This window comes from Cetorhinus maximus, chromosome 4 (assembly GCF_964194155.1).
Source record: "Cetorhinus maximus chromosome 4, sCetMax3.hap1.1, whole genome shotgun sequence".
Classification (NCBI taxonomy): Eukaryota; Metazoa; Chordata; class Chondrichthyes; order Lamniformes; family Cetorhinidae; genus Cetorhinus; species Cetorhinus maximus.
Window position 1 is genome coordinate 127,902,912 of NC_135882.1, and position 21,940 is coordinate 127,924,851.

Genomic DNA, 21,940 nt, shown 5'->3' on the forward strand with positions numbered 1-21,940 from the left:
GTTGCAGTAGAAGCTGAGACATCGGCCACCAGATATTGTGCCATGGCTGGGTCTGCAACTGCTGTCACGGAGTTGGTTGCTATTTTGGAAAGGATGATCTCCAAGCTCTGTGGAAGTCCTGTGCCAAGTTGGAGCCGGATTCCTCCATGCTTCTTCACAGTGACAAGAGACTGTGTGCCTGACAAGCTAATACATCAAACATCTCGGAGTACATGCCCATCAGTATTATCCTGTATGCTGCTCCATCAAAGTCCTCTGCAGTAGAACTCGCCTGTTATCTTGTCCTCTAGAGAGCTGACAAACAGGCTACCCTTTCCCCTCTGGCCTGGCTGCAGCCCACTCATGCCAGGTGACTCACCATACCCATGACGTCTACCACCTAGAGGACAAGGAAAGCAGATGCATGGGAACACCACCACCTTCAAGTTCCCCCCCTCAAGTCACACACCTGACTTAGAACTATATCAAAATCAAATCCAGGTCAAAATCCTGGAACTCCCTTGCTAACAGCACTGTGGGTGTACCTACACTACATGGACTGCAGTGGTTCAAGAAGACAGCTCACCACCACCTTCTCGAGGGCAATTAGTAATGGGCAATAAATTCTGGTCTAGCTAGTGATGCCTGCAACCCATGAACAAATAAATTTTTAAAAAATGCTGATCCCGACTCTGTACTACTCTCTGAGATACACACAGTGCCAGTATCTGAGCTGGTACCTGCATTATCACTGAATATCACTGAATGGCTAGAGCACAAATGGAGGCCATTTGGTCCATCATTGTCAGATTAAGCACTGGTCCTGCTTCATCAGAGGTCAAGTGTTGCTCTTGCTCATCATGGTGAGGCAGCACTGGCTGGCCTGCCACCTACTCTTGGATATCTGAAAGCAGAAATACTGAAGGGGAGGGTGGAAAGGAGTGGAAAGAAAGAGATCCATGGTCGAACCATATGTAGCTTGCACTTCATGCCAGATAGCAGGATGATGCTAAAGTGGGATTAAATATGGACATATGGATGGCGTAGTGGTATTGTTGCTGAACTAGTAATCCAGAGACCCAGAATAATGCTCTGGGGACCCAGGTTTGAATCCCGCCACGGCAGATGGTGGAATTTGAATTCAATTGAAACTATTGTCGATTGTTCACTAATGCCCCTTAGGGAAGAAAATCTGCTGGCCTTACCTGGTCTAGCCTACATGTGACTCTGAAATGGCTGAGCAAGCCACTCAGTTGTATCAAACCACTACAAAGTCTCAAAAAAGGAATGAAACCAGCTGGCATCAAACTAGGCACCGGCAAACTCAGTCATCCTCATGGAATCATATCTTGCAGATAATGTCGTCTCAGACATCACCATCCCTGTGTATGTCCTGTCCCACTGGCAGGACAGACCCAGCAGAAGTGCTGGCACAGTGGTATACAGCTGGGATGGAGTTGCCCTGGGAGTTCTCAACACCAACTTGGGTGTTCAAGACCCCACGAAGTCTCATGGCATCAGGTCAAACATGGGTAAGGAAATCTGCTGATTACCACGTACTGCTCTCCCTCAGCTGATAAGTGCTCCTCCATGTTGGACACAACTTGGATGGAGCACTGAGGGTGGCAAGGATGGCGCAGAACGTACTCTGGGTCGGGGACTTCAATATCCATCACCAAGAGTGGCTCGGTAGCACCCTTACTGACCGAGCTGGCTGAGTCCTAAATGACATAGCTGCTACACTGGGTCTGCAACAGGTGGTGAGGGAACCAACATGAGAGAAAAACAAACTTGAACTCATCCTCACCAACCTGCCTGCCGCAGATGCATATCCACATGACAGCATCGGTAGGAGTGACCACCGCTTACTCGTTGTGGGGACAAAGTTCTGCCTTCACATTGAGGATACCCCTCCATCGTGTTGTGTGGCACTACCACTGTGCTAAATGGAATAGATTTTGAGCAGATCTAGCAACTCAAGACTGGGCATCCATGAGGCGCTGTGGGCCATCATCAGCAGCAGAATTATACTCAAACACAATCTATAACCTCATGGCCTGGCATATCCTCCACTCTACCATTACCATCAAGCCAGGGGATCAACCCTGGTTCAATGAAGAGTGCAGGAGGGCATGCCAGGAGCTGCACCAGGCATACCTAAAAGTGAGGTGTCAACCTGGTGAAGCTATAACACAGGACTACTTGCATACAGCATCAGCAGCAAGTGATAGACAGAGCTAAGCGATCCCACAACCAAAGGATCAGATCTAAGCTCTGCAGTCCCGCCACAACCAGTCTTGAATGGTGGTGGGCAATTAAACAACTCACTGGAGGAGGAGGCTCCACAAATATCCCATCCTCAATGATGGGGGAGCCCAGCCCATCAGTGCAAAAGATAAGGCTGAAGCAATCTTCTGCCAGAAGTGCTGAGTAGATGATCCATTTTGGCCTCCTTTGGAGGTCCCTATCATCACAGATGCCAGTCTTCAGCCAATTCAATTCACTCCATGTGATATCAAGAAACGGCTGAAGGCACTTGAGAGCGCAAAGGCCATGGGCCCTGACAATATTGCGACAATAGTACTGAAGACTTGTGCTCCAGAACTTGCCGCGCCCCTAGCCAAGTTGTTCCAGTACAGCTACAACACTGGCATCTACCTGAATATATATGGAGAATTGCCCAGGTATGTCCTGTAAACAAAAAACAGGGCAAATCCAACCCGGCCAATAACCAGCCTATCAGTTTACTCTCAATCATCAGTAAAGTAATGGAAGGGGTCATCTAGCGGCACTTGCTTAGCAATAACCTGCTCACTGACACCCAGTTTGTGTTCCGCCAGGGCCACTCAGCTCCTGACCTCATTACAGCCTTGGTTCAAACATGGACAAAAGAGCTGAACTCCCGAGGTGAGGTGAGAATGACTCCCCTTGACATCAAGACCGCATTTGACCGAGTGTGGCATCAAGGAGCACTAGCGAAACAGGAGTCAATGGGAATCAGGGGGAAAACTCTCCACTGGTTGGAGTTACACCTAGCACAAAGGAAGATGGTTGTGGTTGTTGGAAGTCAGTCATCTCAGCTCCAGAACATCACTGCAGGAGTTCCTCAGGGTAGTGTCCTTGGCCCAACCATCTTCAGCTGCTTCATCAATGACCTTCCTTCCATCATAAGGTCAGAAGTGGGGATGTTCGCTGATGATTGCACAAAGTTCAGCACCATTCACGACTCCACAGATACTGAAGCAGTCCAAGTCCAATTGCAGCAAGACCTGGACAATATCCTGGCTTGGGTTGACAAGTGGCAAGTAACATTCGCACCACACAAGTGCCAGGCAATGACTATCTCCAACAAGAGAGAATCTACCCATCACTCCTTGACGTTCAGTGGCAGTACAATCACTGAATCCCCCACTATCAACATCCTGAGGGTTACCATTGACCAGAAACCGAACTGGACTAGCCATATAAATGTTGTGGCTACAAAAGCAGGTCAGAGGCTAGAGATCGTGTGACGAGTAACTCACCTCCTGACTCCCCAAAGCTTGTCCACCATCTACAGGGCACAAGTCAGGAGTGTGATGGAACACTCCCCACTTGCCTGGATTAGTGCAGCTCCCACAACACTCAAGAAGCTTGACACCATCCAGTACAAAGCAACCCATTTGATAGGCACTCCATCCACAAACATTCACTCCCTCCACCACCAATGCACAGTAGCAGCATTTACAAGATGCACTGCAGGAATTCACCAAGGCTTCTTAGACAGCACCTTCCAAACCCATGACAACTACCATCAAGAAGGACAAGGGCAGCAGATAGAAGGGAACACAGCCACCTGGAAGTTCCCCTCCCAAGTCACTCACCATCCTGACTTGGAAATAGTTCACCGTTCCTTCACTGTCACTCGGTCAAAATCCTGGAACTCCCTTCCTAACAGCACTGTGGGTGTACCTACACCACATGGACTACAGCGATTCAGGAAGGCAGTTCACCACCACCTTCTCAAGGGCAACTAGGGATGGACAATAAATGCTGGGCCATCCAGTGAAGCCCACACCCCGTGAATGAATATTTTTTTAAAAATCAGGCAGGAACATAATATTATCCTCAATATTATCAGCAATGCCTGATGCAATACCTCAGGCCTAACTGGCCCCATGATGCAGGGCAGTCTCCTCCAGAGGGCCAAGGAGATGCAAGGATGCCTGTACCCCACTGGTTCTCTGCTGATCCTTGCAGTTATTTGCCATCTTGTCCTTCAGGGGAGAGGTTAGGGTATTAATGAGGGTATTGTAATGTGTTTGGATGACGTGCCTGCCATAGCCTAATAGCTGGAGGTATATAGAAGCTCTGAGACGTGGTTGTGAAAAGGCAGTCTTGATAAGTGTGTGAAGGTGGGGTGTAGCATCTGAAAGTTAGACTTGAGCCTTGTTTGCTGATGGATGTGGTGCATTGAGCAATGTGAGAGGCTTGTGAAGCGCTGCGTAGAGGTTGTCATTTTAAGATGCATTTACTGGCCTCGACCACCCCTGTGAAGTCTTTGAACTTTCTCTGGCACTACCGCCAGGTTCTCAAGGCCAGTCTTTGGGAATTGTCCTCCCTGGCCACCCTATTTGCATTCCCTTCTCACAGTGTGCCTGGAGGACATCCTGGCACCCTGCGGAAACATAGCATTTCCCCTCCTTTCCACCTCCATCACTAAGGCCACATCTGAGAACCTAGGAGCCTTCCCTCTGGCTTATTGCTCCATTTTCTGTTCTTTATCTTCCAACCATGCCTTCCAGAGACAGGTGCAGCAGCTTCTGTTGCATGAATGCAGCTCCCCTTTAAGAGGACAGGCTGACTTTAAGAGGCACAGGCTTGTTGTACATTGTCCCAGCTGTGCATGGACTTGAGATCCCCTGCTAAGCCTGCAGCCAGTCAATAGCATGATTCACACTAGACCATATGCGGAAAAGATTTAGATGAGCTGGCAGCATAAGGTTTGTGTACTGCCCACCTCAATGGGATCGGGTGCAGGGTAATTACAAATTACTCTGCTGAGTGTCCCAACAACTATTAGAATAACAGAACACCTGCACCCCAGAGGATGCATTGCTTGATTTACAGCTCAGTGTCTCTGATCTCTGCAGTCAATTTAACAATGGTTTCAAGTGTTTGTGATTTGTGGTTTTGGAAACTTATAAGGGCCTGTATGATTGACACTTTTATTAGCTTGTGCAGATTTTTTTCCCCAGCACAGGGGAAAGTGATCAAAGGATTACAGTTTTTCAAATCTTTACACATCCTACTTTACTCTGTGGTGTTAATTGGTTCTAGGAAGTGTAAATGGGCCAATGTGCATGGAAATGCCAGAGCTTGGCAAAGAGGGTGTGAAGGGCCTGAGGGGCTGGGTGGAAGGGCAAAACTTAGGATGGGTGCATGATGGGTCTGATGGGTGGGTGGGGTGTGTAACTTGGCATAGCTGGCGTAGGTGGCATGGGGGGGATCTTTTGAACTTACCTTTTAAAAGGTCCCCTCATGCACACTAGGGTTCACAACTCCACTAAGCGGCCATGAACCACGACTCTTTAAAATCCTGGCCCAACTCCATGAAAATTGTGGAGGAGTAGGAGATGCCTATCTCGCAATGGAGCTGGCCAGGTCAGGAGTACCGGATGTGGGCTCCTGACAGGAAGCAGCCTGCACTCTGTAAAGGCCCTCTGAAGAATTACACAGCCCAGGAATGGGGTCGGGATCCCCAGAATTGGGACCCACTCACCATTTTTAAAGGGCTTCCAAGTCAATTCAACTCAGTGAAAATCCAGACTTTAAGTATGGATTTTTTAAAAAAAACTTTCCAATTCTTCCCTTCTTGTCCTGAAGATGCTGACAGTTATTGAGGTACAGTTCCATGTGCACCTGCAATATGCAGGTGCTTCATCCGTCCTGCGTGTGACTATCAACACACTATTCAATTGTGGAGGGCACCACAGCACCAATCCCGTTCTCAACCAACAAGCACACTTTCTAGCAGGAATTTTGGATGATCTCTCTCTTCCCTAACTTTGGGGCTCTAAAACCAATTTGGACCACCCAACTGCTTCCCTAGCAAGATTAGCTAACTCAGCATAGATCAGGGATTATCACAGGATTCCTTTGGTCTGTAGGCCTCTTTACCATACCATATGGGGCATTGTACCTATTAAAGGTACAACTGACTAAACTTTCTAAGTGTTGTTGATGCCCTGAATTAACTCAGGAGGGTCCAATGTATGAACAAAATATTTGGAAAAACATCCAATGGAGTAACTTGTGTTTTCCCTCACACAGTATTTGTGTAATGACTGACAACAAACTATTAATCTGTGACGCTAATTTGTCACCTATTTTGAGTGTGTTTACTTTGCTTTTACAGCAGTGCCCTTTAGGACATGCACAAGGCAACAGCATCTGGTCATTCATTAACACAGAGATTTCAGTACACAGTATTTTCACTGAAGCCTTAACATGCTTGATGCCTGAAAAAGAAACCAAACACTAATTAGAAATGAGCTACTGATGAAATTGTTGGTAGTTGCTTGTCACTGATATGCTAGAGTTTATACTAGTTGTTTATTTAGCTGTGTAAATCCGGGAGTGCCCCTGTCTTCCATCTAGTTGATTTTGTTGATTAGCTACCTTACTAACATCATGTCGCTGCCCACAGATTTACACAAACAAAGAACAAGTATTTGTGCTTAATTGTAAGGGCTGTTGTTAGTAAACATTCCCCACTCATCCACCGCCAACTATCCCAGTCCCCTCCCACCCCACATACCACAGCTTAAAGAAAAATCGAGGCGGGTGTGTTTACTCGTATCACTGTATCTATGGCACACTTCCATTACTTTTACCACTGAGTGACTGATTACTCCTCAAACAGGAGTCGTACTGTCAATTAAACAGCAGCACACCCATCAGAGAGCTATTCAGCTCCACAAGATCAGCGCTGCAGACAGGAACAATAGAGTAAAAGTAGGTATGCTAATAAGAGTGCAAGTCCCATCAAGCAGATGGAGCACCGTGGTTACGGCAAACTACTAAAAGGGCATTTTGTCCCTACAGCCATCACCCACTGTGCGCTTTTCTTTGCTTCAAATTTTAGCTCTATCAAGACTCCATTGATTTCTAAAGCTTGTGCTGTTGAAAGGAATGCAGCTCATTTTCTGAGCATTTTAGTTCATCAAAGGGACCATAATCCAAAGCATGTTATGCCATTAAATACCAGAGAACACGCAATCTGGGACTTAACGTCTGCAGTTGCCCATGAAAAATGATTCTTCAGATGCAGCTGATGCATCCACCAGCTGGCAGTGGATCTAACATATGATGGGTTGATGTTATGTTAGGAGTTGTTGATGTTATTTTATTTATTTATTTATTAAAACTGAGACACAAACTAGTTCCCAAATGAGATGCGAAGTTTGCAGTTCAAAAGATTCCATTTGTTACCCCATTATGATCCTCCAGTCGAGTCCCAGTGGTGACCTAATGATGATAATAACATGAGTCTATGGAATATATGTTGCCAATATTTCTCATAATTTGACATCTCCTTGCCTTGTCCTCACAATATCTCTGTGTTTATAGTTCCTCGCAATATGCCCAGCTGAGTCTGAAAATTACTTAATTTTTCTTCCTGTCCATTTGTATCCACAATAGTTTTATTAAAAAAAACCTTTATTTCCCCTACTTTAAATGTAACATTTGAACGCTAGTGTTTTAGCTCTAAGTAATGTCTTTAAAAAATAGGTTTCTGATTATCAGGCTGAGGGAGTTGAGTGCTGCAAAGTGCAATAATTTCCCATTTCAGGCATCCAAAATTTGCAAGAAGAATTTGCAAGTCAGATATAGTGCAAGGCAGATGGAGAGTGAAGCTTTGTCTACCCTTCCCCTGCAATGTGCATTAACACCAAACACAGGACAGCAGCCTGCACCAAGTCATGTGATTTCCACCTCTCATGCCAGCAACCTCCTTGGCCTCTCTAATGTGATTGCCAGTTTAGTACTGAATTTGAGGAAAATTTGTGTTGTGGCCCTATGCTTACTAGGAACTGACTTGAGGCTACACAGACTCTTTTTACATAAGGTGCTTATAAGCCAACAGATACAAGACTTTTATCAAACTCATCTACACTGAATTTGAAACCAAGCTTCAGAACTAAAAACTGCACCCCAGCTACCCATCCTGCAACGTCACTCTGTAGATCATTTAGCAATGAAATTCTTCAGATCTCATTTTTCCTGCCCTTGCTACTCTGTTTCATGGATAATATCCATTCAGCTGAGTGGATGGGTATAGCCCACACTGGCAATTTTGAAAGTGAGTTTGCTGTACGTCAGGTGTGAGATTTATTTTCGAGGGAGGTCAGAAGGCTTCCATTTTGGAGCTGATCTTTTATGTATACTAGCACATCTCCCATGACTTTGCTCGGTGAGTCAGGCTCTGCCATGGGATTTGTTACATCAACCTGACCAGACAAATGGAGCTATACTAAATGTTTTAGCAAAAGATTACAAATCTGACAGTGCAGCATTCCTTCACTAATGCACCAAAGTGTCAGTTTAGATTATGTGCTGAAATGGGAATTGAGCTTATACTTGTCTGACTGAGACAAGCATGCTATCCCTGAACCAAATTCTCACTTTTACAGAGTCAACTGGGAAGAAGAACAACACTGATCCCAAGTGAAAAGGGATGAAGAAAGACTAGAGAGGCTTTGGCTCTACAGTCTGAAAAAGGCAATTAAGAAAGACCTTCACTGAAATATGTAAAATATTAAGTAGCATAGTTAAATTACACTCAGATTATTACTTTTAATTAAGCCAGGAAAGTAAAATCAGAGGACATACTTGGAAATGACTGATTTTTTTTTCAACTATCAGAATTTTTTATTCAAAGAGGAATAAATATTTGAAATAAATCTGCCAAGCTGGGTCATGGAGACAGAAACATTGGAGTTCTTCAAATTGCAGTTAGATACTCTGATAACAAGAGTTAGTGAACTGAAAGGACGAGGTTTGATGGGGGGAAATAGTCTTCTTTCATCCAGGGCTTCTCATAATTTCTTTTGTGCACTAGAACTGTTCCTAAGATATTTGTAAATCATTAAAATGCCAACGTGAAAGGGATACGTTTTGTCAGGGGCAGCAGGGAATGGGTATCCCAAGATAGCGAATCATCTGACTTAGTGGAGAAATGCTGGGTGTTTATTCTACATAAGGTCACAAATTAAACCTCCACAAAGGACTTTGTAACACAATTTCTAGCCTGTACAGAGGCAGTGTTACATTTTAGGAGGCACTGTCTTTGGGATGACATGTTAAATCAAGACTTTTTCTGTTACTCGGGTGGAAGAAATTTTCCCATGGTACTATCTGAAGAGGAGGAAGTTCTTCTGGGATCTTGGCTCACATTCTTTCCTCCAAAGCTACTTGAAACATTATCTGGCCATTCATTGATTTCACTGTCTTTGGGGCTGTCAAAAGTAATTAATTGGCTTGAATATTTTGCAAAGTTCTGATGACATGATAAAATATCGTATAAGTTTGGGCTCTTTAATTGTTATACAGTCAGTACTCTGTACATGAAAGGCTCCATTCCTCAAGAGATGTGGTGAGAGAGGGTAACAACTTAGTATACATTCTCTTAGAATTAGTCCTAACTGATGTGTTGAAAATCCCCCCTTCCCTCAACTTGAAAAAATTCTTGGTAGAACTGGTTTAAGCGATTTCAGCCAGTTATAAGTCCAGCCCAGGAATCTGCCATAAGGCAGAGTTAATTTGCAATCTTACGCCAGAAGGTCATGATGACTGGAGTGAGAAACATAATTGGGTGGGTATTTTTCTAAACCTGAGCCTGAGTAACATGCCTTGGGCACAGTGGTGCATCCAAACTGTCCTGAGATATATAATAGCGAAAGTCTTGATGCTGATTTTGGTAGCATTCCCTGTGTCAGAAGTTTTTGGTTCAAGTCCCACTCCAGGACCTGAGCAGAGAAATCTAGGCTGACACTCAATGCAGTTTTGAGGGAATGCTGCACATTTGGAAATGTTGTCTTTTGGATGAGGCATTAAACTGAGTCTGACCTGTAAGCTGGATGTAAAAGAGGTCATGGCACCATTTTGAAAAAGAGCAGGAAATTATCCCTGGTGTCCTGGCCACTATTTATCCCTTAATCAAAATCATGAAAAAACAGATCATTATCACTTTGTTGTGGGAGCTTGCTGCATATAAATTGGCTGCCACATTTCCTACACTACAACAGTGACTATACTTCATAATTGCTTCATTGGCTGTGAAGTGCTTTGGGATGCTCTAAATCATGAAAGGCACAATAAAAATACAAGTCTTTCTTTGTTCTATTGCACTGTTAACTTTTATTGTGCTGAGCTTAAAGGAACCATTTTACAATGTTCACAGTACTATTTCTACAGGATGTTGCAATTAACAGTTGGAAAAATGAAATGTATTTTGGAAAAAGTCATCATGACGCACTCAAAAAAGAATGTGAGAGACAATGTGGTGGCTATTGGCTTTTTGCAGGTGAAGACTGGTACCTATCCCATTTGACAATCAACGTGTTGAGGGAAAGCTTTCCAGAGTGGACTATGCAGCTGTTCCCCTATCTAACGGTGGTATCTTCAGATGCTCCCAAGGGTACACCTGTTTTCCAGCTTTCTGCGTGGGATGATTCAGACCATTCCACTGATGGAATAGAATACTACTTAACAGAAGGTAAGAAAGTTAGAAAATTTTTAATCATGCCAAATGTTTTAAAAGTAGGAGTTTTAGATTTTTTTTTGTATTCCCCTCTTTTTCCATGATCTACTCCAACCCATGTACCTCAGCCAATGATGCTCTTAATCCATCCACTAGTCCAAAGGATAGGATTGACTGAGTTGGCATTCCAATGTTCCATTCTTCCCATCAATAACACCTCCCAACCCACAACCCATTCCAGCTCACCAGCTCAATTTTTCAGCCATTTACTGATAACTTTCTTCCCTCCTTTCCTCTTGTATGAAAGTGTTGACTCCTTGCAGAGATACAGATGTTCTTTGTGCCCTGTGAAAGTTGATTAGTTATGATGGAATAAAGTTATAGGCAGTTATTTGCTAGCCAGCAATGTTTTTTTTAACCTTATTCCAAGGGTTGCAAGTACTTTGCTCAAGTGACCACTCTCCAACTGAGGGTCCATATATAAATACCAGCAGGCAATTAAATTATTGAACCTTGAGAACTGAGTTTGATCTTGTCACCCCACAATGCCTAGGATTTAATGTGGGCGACTGAGGTTTCGTCCACCAGTTGAAGAACGTTGCTTTTCTCCAAAGTTATTCTAAGATAGTCAGGGGCATAACTGGGCAACATAGGGTCTCCTGTCAGATTAAGCCACCAGTAGGGTGGAAATCCCACCCCCGAGAGCTGCCAACTGCCACAGGCTGGCTGCTCTCCTATAGCGTCAGCATCACCAGAGCAGTAGCCGCTGTCAGTACTACAATGGGGCCTACCATGGGGATCTTCAATTAGAGGTGAGTGTGGGCAGGATGGGGGTTACGGGGTATGGCTTGCCAGTAAGGGGCGGGGAGGGCATTTGGAAGCACAGACAGAGGTAGGCTTCCTTTGGGGCCCCCTTCCTGATGCTGGGTCCCTGAATCAGGCACAGAGTGCCCATGAACGAGACCCCCCCACCCCTGCCACCACCACAAACCCCCAGTAGGTCACTGGCAAAACTAACGGGGCAACCTCCCTGAATGGCGATTTCCCCACCTACTGCTTGTTGAATACCAGCGCAATTAAGTGACCATCTAAGGGCCTCAATTGGCCTCTGGGTGGGAAGGCAGCCCTCAAGTATTCCCACCCTGGACTTGATCAGAGGGAGGTGGGAGGGCAGTGGGTTCTCCACCCCTCTCACTCCTGCCCCTTCATACAGCCCAACCGCCCTCCTACCCCTGTCTCCGAACTTGCCTGGAGTGGCGAGGAGGCATTAAGTTCCATCCAACATTTCCAGGAACCATTGAATTGAAGTTGGGAATTGGAACCAATGAAGGCATTGAGGGATCTTAGAAAAGTCTTTATTAGCACAAAGTTGTCATTGAGCAATAAGCAATGAGTTGACTTCGAAGAATATAAAAATCCAACTTAGCCTGAAGTGCTGCACTGTTCCAAAGATGAGACCATTGAGACATCTTTATGGTGGAACAGGCTATTCTAACCACTCAGGTATGTTCTGGCCAGGCAGCCATGTGATATTATAAATGTCTCCATGAGTGAGGCTAACTGAATAACTCACGACAACTTCACAAATGAGAGTATTCATCATCTCATGTCACAATATAAGAACATAAGAATATAAGAAATAGGAGCAGGAGTAGGCCGTTCTGCCTCTTGAGCCCGGTCCGCCATTCAATGAGATCATGGCTGATCTTGTACTTCAACACCGTTTTCCTGCCCCATCACCATATCCCTTGATGTTTTTAATATGTAGAAATCTATTGATCTCAGTCTTGAATGTACTCAACAACTGAGCCTCCATAGCCCTTGGGACAGAGAATTCCAAAGATTCACCACCCTCTGAGTGAAAAAATACCTCCTCATCTCAGCCCTAAATGGTCTGGCCCTTATTCTGAGACCGTGTACTCTCGTTCTAGAACCCCCCCTCCCCCAGCCAGGGGAAACATCCTTCCTGCATCTACCTTGCCGAGCCCTGTAAGAATTTTGTATGATTGAATGGGATTACCTCTCATTCTTCTAAACTTCAGAGAACAAAGGCCCAGTCTATTTAATCTTTCCTCATAGGATAATCCCTCCATCCCAGGAATTAGTTTGGTGAACCTTCGTTGTCGCACTCCCTCTATGACAAGTATATCTTTCCTTAGCTAAGGAGACCAAAACTGCACACAATACTCCAGGTGCAGTCTCACCGAGGTTCTATATAACTGCAGTAAGACATCTTTAATCCTATACTCAAATCTTCTTTTAATACAGATCTGCATACACTTAGCCTTCTTAATTGCTTGCTGTACCTGCATGTTAGCTTTCAGTGACTCATGAACAAGGACATCCAAGTCCTTTTGAAGTTTGAAGATATAATCTACCTATTACACTAATATGAGATTTTTAATTTAAAAGTAAAGTAACCTTCATGCTTGTGAAACAAAAACAAAAAGTGCTGGAAAAACTCAGCAGGTCTGACAGCATCTGTGGAGAGAAAGACAGAGTTAACGTTTCGAGCCCGTATGACTCTTCTTAGAACTAATTTTACTTCTCTTTAGTTCTGAAGAAGAGTCATACAAACTCAAAACATTAACTCTGGGCAGAATTTTGCCGTCGACGAGCAGGGGGCGGGGCCCGCTCACCGACGAGTAAAATGATGCGGGATGACATCAGGCGGAACCCCCGACGTCATCCCGCCCCATTTAAATTTTCAGGAATGTGGGCCCGCAGCAAAATCAGCTGCGGGCCCACCGACCTGTCAATGGCCAATTGAGGCCATTGACAGGATCATTTATACAATTAAAGGACCTGTCTGTCCAACCTTAAGGTTGGCGGGCAGGCCAGGGGCCCCAGCGGCAAATAGATAAAACATGAAACCTCATCCAGTGGTGGGATGAGGTTTCATGCAGGGTTTCAAAAATTTTAATAAAGTTATTATGTAAATTATGAACATGTCCCATCTCATGTGACATTGTCACATGAGGGGGACGAGTTAGGGACTTTTTTTTCTCTATTTTTCGTATTTTTCAACGTGGAAGTGATCTCCCTGAGGCAGCCCTTAGCCGCAGGGAGATGTGTGCTCTTTTGTGCGCATGCGCGAAAGAGCGCACTCTCGCTTTTGGGGAATCCACCCCCCCCCCCCCGCCCGCACAGGAAGCGCATAGTGCTTCCCGCTGGGGCCTTAATTGGCCCGCCCACGTAAAATGGCAGCGGGGCCCGCCTTTTCAGCGGTGATTGTCTCCCCACCCGCCGGAGATTGGGTCGGGCCCACCCGCCCGGCAGGCAGGAAATTCTGCCCTATGTCTTTCTCTCCACAGATGGTGTCAGACCTGCTGAGTTTTTCCAGCACTTCTTGTTTTTGTTTCAGATTTCTAGCATCTGCAGCATTTTGCCTTTATCTTCATGCTTGTGATGCCACTCAATTCTGCAGAAAGCATTTTGTTTGAAAAATGTTGAGATTTCTTCAACCAGTGTTATTTTTTGTACTAATATCCCAAATCAGCCTTTGGTAACGTTGTTAATTTATGCTGAAGTCCATCCTGTTCTTTTAATCCAAAGACAGTAAAAATGTTATCAGAATAATTCAATAGCTAAAGGCTCAGATTTATATTGCTTCTTCTTCATGTGCTTCACATGTCATGAATCTGATACCTACAGGTGGAGAAGAGAGATTTGAAGTTGACAAGAATTCAGGCATCATCAGGACCACTGGCTCAACTCTGCTCAGACGCAGTGAATATGTGTTAACTGTGCTGGCTGTCAATAAGCGGGGAAACAAAGGCCCTCCTGCATCTATTTTCATTCTGGTTGGCTCCAGACCCCCACAGTTTACCAATGTGTCCTACAGTGTTTTTGTTTCTGAAAATACCCCAGCAGGACAACCGTAAGTATTGACTGCCAGATCCTATAAGGCAACTGGCTCAAACATTGCCAATTTAAATAGCTACCATTCCTTTAAATTTTCTAGATGCCTTCAGCACATCTTTGACGTCATTATGTATCTGCAGGAATAATATTCCAGAAAAACATAGCAATGAACATTAGTAAAAAATGAAACCCCATTTCCAAATAAAAGTTTTATTAATTCAATATTTTGGACCATTCTTAAATCCATATTAATATGTATGTGTCAACGTGAGACAGCAAAATGTTACTCTATCAAGACTGTCCTCTCATAAATATCCCTGAATCCACAAACATTATTTCCAATAGGAGAAGGTCCTGGTGTAACAAAGTTTATCAGAAATAAACATGTTGTAGCCAATAATTTCCTTAGCAATGTCATCCCTCATGGCTGCTTATGTGGATAAAAAATGGAATATCCCAACAGCTTTTAGTCCTCTTCCTCTTTCCCAGTACTGAGCAACACTATTTCCGAAAGATCAATGAGGCAAAGCAATGATTTTGTATTTTAGGATTTGTGTTACTTGGTTTCAACATGCACATGAAGGAGATATATTTCAATTACTAAGATATGAATCAGGATATCAAGAAGTTTTATTTGACTCTTCACTTACCTCCTTCTAAAATTTTATAGTGCGTTTTAGAATAATTTGGTCCAATGAGGTGTGTGAATCTTTATCAAGATTTTACAAATGATATATATGTATGTCATACTTGTTTATTTAAAAATTGTTGAAAGATTATGTAGCCCCCTTCTAAGATCTGTTTTGTTGACATGCTAGTGTCTTCCTGTAAATAGGGCTGATGAAGTTAATACATTTGTGAACAAAAAAAATGGCCAATGCATGAAACATGAAACAAAAACATAAAAATTGGAAACACATAGCAGATCAGGGAACAACAGTGGGGAGAACAGACAAGCTAATGTTTTGGATGCAGATTTTTTTCGTGAAAATACTTGTTTTGTGATTCCACCACCTCACACACACCCCGCGCCCCCCCCAACTGAAGCTTCTCCCCAGATCATGAATTCATGCTGTGGTGCGGATCGATGGGGAGGATTGACACCTTCCAGTACCTCACTCAGACGTTTGTGTAAATCAGGATGTTGTTTGCTTTATGGGGTGCCTGTTAAAAGACTTGGTTTGGTTTTCCTATGTTTACTGGACAATTATACTAGCCACTATCGATATAATCTGGTGCCATTGAAGGCTTGGGGTATGGGGCCCTGTGGAATGGCACAGTTTGTACAGTCCTAATGCCGTCCCTGATTTTAATGCATGAGGCAAGACAGTGAGTACAGACTGGCTATCAACCCATACTCAATTTGACCATCTAACATCCTCACATACGTACTTTCCAATGGATAGCAATCAACGGTGGAAACCCAGACTGTATTTTCCAATATTTAACCTGAGGACATTGAGGCAAATCATGGCACCCCTCACTTCCCAAAGCTTCTCAGAGATCAATTAATCTAGCATATATATTTTCTTAATATATATAAGTGATCTGGATTTGGTTTTGGGAGCACAATCTCAGATGCAAAAATAGTGAGTATGGTCAAACGTTGATAAGGACAATACAAGACTTTAGGAGGATATAGTCAGGTTAGTATATTGTATAGGTGAAATTTTATACAGAGATATACCAGTACAGTTTGGGAAGAAGAGTGCAAATCTGTACTAAATTGCAAAACTTCAAAAGGAGTAGAGGAGAAAAACGACTTAAGTGTTCAGATGGACCTAGTTAAATGTGAAAGGAACAGTTGGTAAAGCTAATTTTGAAAAAAATATGTGAATGTTTGATTTTATAACCAGGAGCATTGAATACAAAAGCAAAAGGTTAAGACTAAACCTACAGAAATCATTACTTCGGCCACATTTAGTATATTGGGGTAGAAAGTTGGCTGGGCTCAGACTCCCCCCACCCCCTCCGCCTCCAACCGAGAGGCCTAACACCAGCTCAAAGTTGGACCATGGGCCTCATTAACATTTTATGCTTGAACCGATGGCACTTGTTGCAAGTTCACAGAAAGCTAGGCATTACAAATACCAACTATCGAGCTATTTTCTCGGTGGTAGCAGCCTAAAGGTAAGCCCTGTGTGGAGATTGGAGTGAACAATGGAGGAGATGGTTGGGAGTGACCATGAAGGTTTTTTAAAACATATACATTTTTGAGAAATATTTTCCAATGACACCCATAGGGGCCACTTTATAATCCTGAACAGGGCAGGACCAGCGCCTGCTCCACTAATCATAAACCAATTTTATAGACTGCCCTTAAAAGCAATAGGCCCCCAAACTTACATATACTTTATGCAGCCAGCATTCCTAAAAATGTATCCGACCAGTGTAGCAGTCGGGCAGGTAAAGTTACTGGTAAATTTGTCAACATAGTTTCCATCTTAAACACAAAAAATTGCTGCAATGCATATCAATATTTAGCTCTTGTTGGGTTCCATGTGGCATGAAAAGAAATCCAGAACTTTATTCTGTTACCATTTAAAAAAAAAAAGATTTTCTGCTGAACCAAAAAGATGGCTGCTTCAAGCCACATGACCACAGGGTTGGCCCTTTGTTCTGGGAGCTACCATCTGGAGTTACAAGAATGAAATAGTTCATCATTCAACCTGTGGAATCTCATACCTCATTGTACAGAACCCTTGTAATCAACAAAAGCAGATGAAGTGCAGACAAACTTGTTCCCCCAACTGGGACTATCGCAAAAGAGAGAGGTCGAAACTCACTATACTGGAAGAGATGCAAATGACTGCCTTGTCTCTCTCCTAAGGAGGAACAATGGAATTTTGGCCAGAAGCACAGAGGCTGATTGTTAAGCTGCAATTAACCATTAATGTGACACATCACATGACCCAAGCCTCTGGCCTTTTTGAACAGTCACAGTATTACATCTTTAGCTTCACAAGCAGTCTGCTGTTTGACACCCAATGGTGAACCACCAAGAAGCAGCTCCTCCAGGCAGAAAAACAGCCTGCTTCTCAAGCCTGTCTCTGCTGGAAGATTTCCTACCATTGCCTGCAGAACTGACCCAGTCTCTGAGCACCTACTTTATCTTGCAGTATCAGCACCAACTGTAAAGTTATTGTACAACTCTGGTCTTCAGCCAGCTGAGCTTGAACTCCTACATGAAAGAAGATTGTCAAAGTCACTGTAAGGTCTCTCCCAAGAGCGTATTGACCATTGAAGATGAAAATTGCAACTGTAGAATCAAGGAAAACATACCAATTCATACCAATTCTTTAAAGAGTAAATCCAAACAGAGAGCAGGACTTTTAAGAAAACATAGTTATTCAAAGAATACTATAAATAGTGGAAGGTGAATAGTTTTTTTATGCCTTGTAATCTTCAATATTTCAAACATGCACAGTATTTGTGTTGCCGTTAACCAACAGTACTATGAGCAGAATGTAATGTCTCCCCCCCACCCCCCCCCCAAGAGGCAGGCAAGGAGGAGGGGGGTTGGGGGATGGCCCATACAATCGGGGCAGGAAAGGGTGGGTGGACACTCCGCCACTTTCCCGACTGGCCCTGAACTAGTCTCAGACTAGCTAAAGGTGAGTCGGGAAAGCCCTCCGCAGCAGGTGATGGAATTTAAATTTAGTTAATAAATCTGGAATTAAAAGCTAGTCTCAACAATAGTGACCATGAAACCATTGTTGATTGTCATAAAAACCCATCTGATTCATTAATGTCCTTTAGGGAAGGAATTCTGCCGTCCTTACCTGGTCTAGCCTACACAGTAGTGTGGTTGACTCTGAAATGGCCTAGCAAGCCATTTAATTGCATCAAACCTCTATGAAGACAAAAAAAAAGGAATGAAACTGGATGGGCCACCCGGCATTGACCTAGGCACCGGAAATGACGCAGACAAACCCAGCCATGTTGACCCTGCAAAGTCCTCCTTACTCACACCTGGGGGCTTGTGCCAAAATTGGGAGAGCTATTTCACAGACTATTCAAGCAACAGCCTGACTTAGTTATAGTCACAGAATCACACTTGTGGCCTGGAGGGCCTCCTTTGTGGGAGTCTGTGTCCAAAGGAGAAACCTGCTAGTGGTAAGAATCGCCTACGTGTGGCGATCCACACTGCCCTTTAAGCTGACCCCATCAATCCCCCACCTCCAAGCCCTCGCTGAGGCCTCCCCAGCTGGCCCTGGCAAGCCCGCCTTACCTACCTTCACTCCAGCATCCAGTGACACTTCTTCAGCCTGGCTTCCTGCATTACCATCAGTGACCCTGCACCCAGTGACACTGCCGGTATTGGAGCCTCTGATTGGCTGGCAGCTCTTAGAGGTGGAAAATTCCTCCTGACTACACTGAGGACTGCGTCTCCAACCAGGCAAGTGCTTGATTGGTGTTCAGTCAGGTCAGGAAGGCCCTGATTGGCTGCGGCAGGATTACTACTGGCTCTCCAACCAGTTGAGAGCCCCACTGCCGCAACCGTTAAATTTCATCCATCGTGTCTGTGCTGTAGCTTAAAATCCGCAAAATGCATTCAGAGTTCAACAGGGTGCTGAAAGCAGAAAAAGCACAGATTTGGTTATTGCAAAGGAAACTCAGTCTGAGAATGCAACAGGAGTCAATTCTACATGAATACCTATATGAATTTATTTTATTTTCTGAAGCATATGAGGCAATGGGCCTTTTACTAAACACACAGAAAACTAAGATAAAAGCAAAATATTTTGGATGCTGGAAATCTAGACAAAAACAAAAATACCTGAAAAAACTCAGCAGGTCTGGCAGCATCTGCGGAGAGGAACACAGTTAACGTTTCGAGTCTGTATGACTCTTCATCAGAACTAAGGAAATAGAGAAATGAGGTGAAATGTAAGCTGGTAGAGGGGGGTGGGACAGGTAGAGCTGGATAGGGGGCAAGTGATAGGTGGAGGCAAAGAAGGGATTGCCAAAGATGTCATAGACAAAAGGACAAAGGGGTGTTGACGGCGGTGATATTATCTAAGGAATGTGCTAATGGGGACATTAAGGGTAGCAAGCAGGACGAGCTAGTGGCAGTAGGCCCTAGTGGGGGTGGGGTGGGGGGAAGAGATTGAAATTGGCTAAAAGGAACACCTTTGGTCTGTCCACAAGCATGATCCAGACCTCCCTGCCGCTTGCCATTTCAACACACCACCCTGCTCTCATGCCCACATGTATGTCCTTGGCCTGCTGCAATGTTCCAGTGAAGCTCAACGCAAACTGGAGGAACAGCACCTTATCTTCCGACTAGGCACTTTACAGCCTTCCAGACTTAATATTGAGTTCAACAATTTCAGATCGTGAACTCTCTCCTCCCTTTTTCCAATAATTTATAATTTAAAAAAAAAATTTTTTTCTTTTCCCACCTATTTTTAAATTTATTTTGATCTATTGTTTTATCTCCACCTTTTAGCCCATTTCGATCCCTACCCCCCGCCCCACCCCCACTAGGGCCTTCTGCCACTAGCTTGTCCTGCTTGCTACCCTTAATGTCTCCATTAGCACATTCCTTAGATAATATCACCACCGTCAACACCCCTTTGTCCTTTTGTCTATGACATTTTTGGCAATCTCTTCTTTCCCTCCACCTATCACTTGCCCTCTATCCAGCTCTACTTGTCCCACCTACCTTTACCAGCTTATATTTCACCTCATTTCTCTATTTCCTTAGTTCTGATGAAGAGTCATAAGGACTCGAAACATCAACTGTATTCCTCTCCGCAGATGCTGTCAGATCTGCTGAGTTTTTCCAGGTATTTTTGTTTTACACAAAAAACTAATGTCCTCTTCCTACCAGCTACCACAGCACATCACCCTCCCTCATTGATTAAGATCAGTTGCGAGATCCTGGAAAATATGGACCATTTTCCATATATTGGGATCTCTAACCTGAAAGTAATGTCATGGTTACCGGGCAGCAGTGATCCCTGCACTCCTACTGGCTTTGGAGACTGGGATGACCCACAATAGGCACCTCAAAGCACTGGAGAAGTACCACCAGCAGCGCGTTCGCAAGATCTGCCAAACCTGGTGGCAAGAAAGGTGGTCCAACAGCAGTGTCCTCTCCCAAGCCAACATGCCCAACATTGAGGCGATAATCACTGAATACCAGCTCCGCTGGGCGGAACATGTCGCTTTTATGCCTGACACCAGATTCCCAAAGTGTCTGATCTACTCGGAACTCAGTCACAGCAGGAGACTCTCAGGAAAAGAGCAGAAATGCTTTAGGGATGTGCTCAATGAGCCCCTGAAGAGGTCAAACATCACTGCCAACTCATGAGAGACCCTGCCTTGTGACTGACCAAAATGGAGAAGACTCATTCGGGAAGGTACTGAATACATCGAGAGACTTAGTCAGGAACATGCAGAGGTGAAGTTGAGGTGTCAGAGAATGCACAAACCCCAAACTATTCATCTACCCAATCCTTCAAGTATCACCTGCCCCTTATGTATCAGAGTCTACACATCGCACATTGGACTTATCAGCTAATTCAGAATCCATCGAATTGGAGTGGAAGCAAGTCACTCTCGGTCCCAAGAGACTGTCTAAGAAGAAGAAGAAGAAGTCTTGCCCAAGCCTGAATATTGCCCAGGCCTGAGTGTATGCAGGCATGGACTGCTTCAGTAGGTGAAGAGTTAAAAATGGTGCTGAATACTGTGCAATCATCAGCGGACATCCACACTTCTGATCTTGTGGTGGAAGGAAGGCCATTAATGAAGCAGTTGAAGATAGTTGGGCCTAGGAGTGAGTTACAGTGAGTTATTCCTGCAGTGATGTCCTGGAGCCGTGATGATTGACCTCCAATAACTACAACCACTTTTGTTTATGTTAGTTATGACTCCAATCAGTAGAGAGTTTTCCCCCTAGTGCCCATTGACTTCGATTTTGCTGAGGTTCCTTGATGCCACACTCGGTTAACTGCTGCCTTGGTGGTGAGGGCAGTCACTCTCACCTAACCTTTGAGTTCAGCTCTTTTGTCCATATTCGCACCAAGGCTGTAATGAGGTCAGGAGCCAAGTGTCCCAGCAGAACCCAAACTGAGCGTCAGTGTGCAGATTTTGCTGAGCAACTGTCACATGGAAGCACTATCAATGACAACTTCCATCACTTTGGTGATGATTGAGAGTAGAATAATGAAGTGATAATTGGCTGGATTGGAAATGCCCTGCCTCTTGTGGATAGAATATACCTGTGCAATTTCCCACATTGCGGGATAGATTCCAGTGTTGTAGATGTCCTGGAATAGCTTGGTTGGGGCATGGTAGTTCTGGAGCACAAGTACTACAGTACCACAGCTGGGATATTGTAGTATT

At 44.3% G+C, this 21,940-nt stretch overlaps 1 protein-coding gene across 1 annotated transcript in view; it reads left to right on the forward strand.

The window, feature by feature from the left end:
- The window catches only part of LOC144680093 (neural-cadherin), a 298,432-nt gene that overhangs the window by 146,422 nt on the left and 130,070 nt on the right, over nucleotides 1–21,940 (forward strand). Inside the window, exons 2-3 of the mRNA XM_078541239.1 lie at nucleotides 10,547–10,738; nucleotides 14,378–14,603. Coding sequence (XP_078397365.1) covers nucleotides 10,547–10,738; nucleotides 14,378–14,603 — 418 coding nt within the window. The remainder of the gene's footprint in view (nucleotides 1–10,546; nucleotides 10,739–14,377; nucleotides 14,604–21,940) is intronic.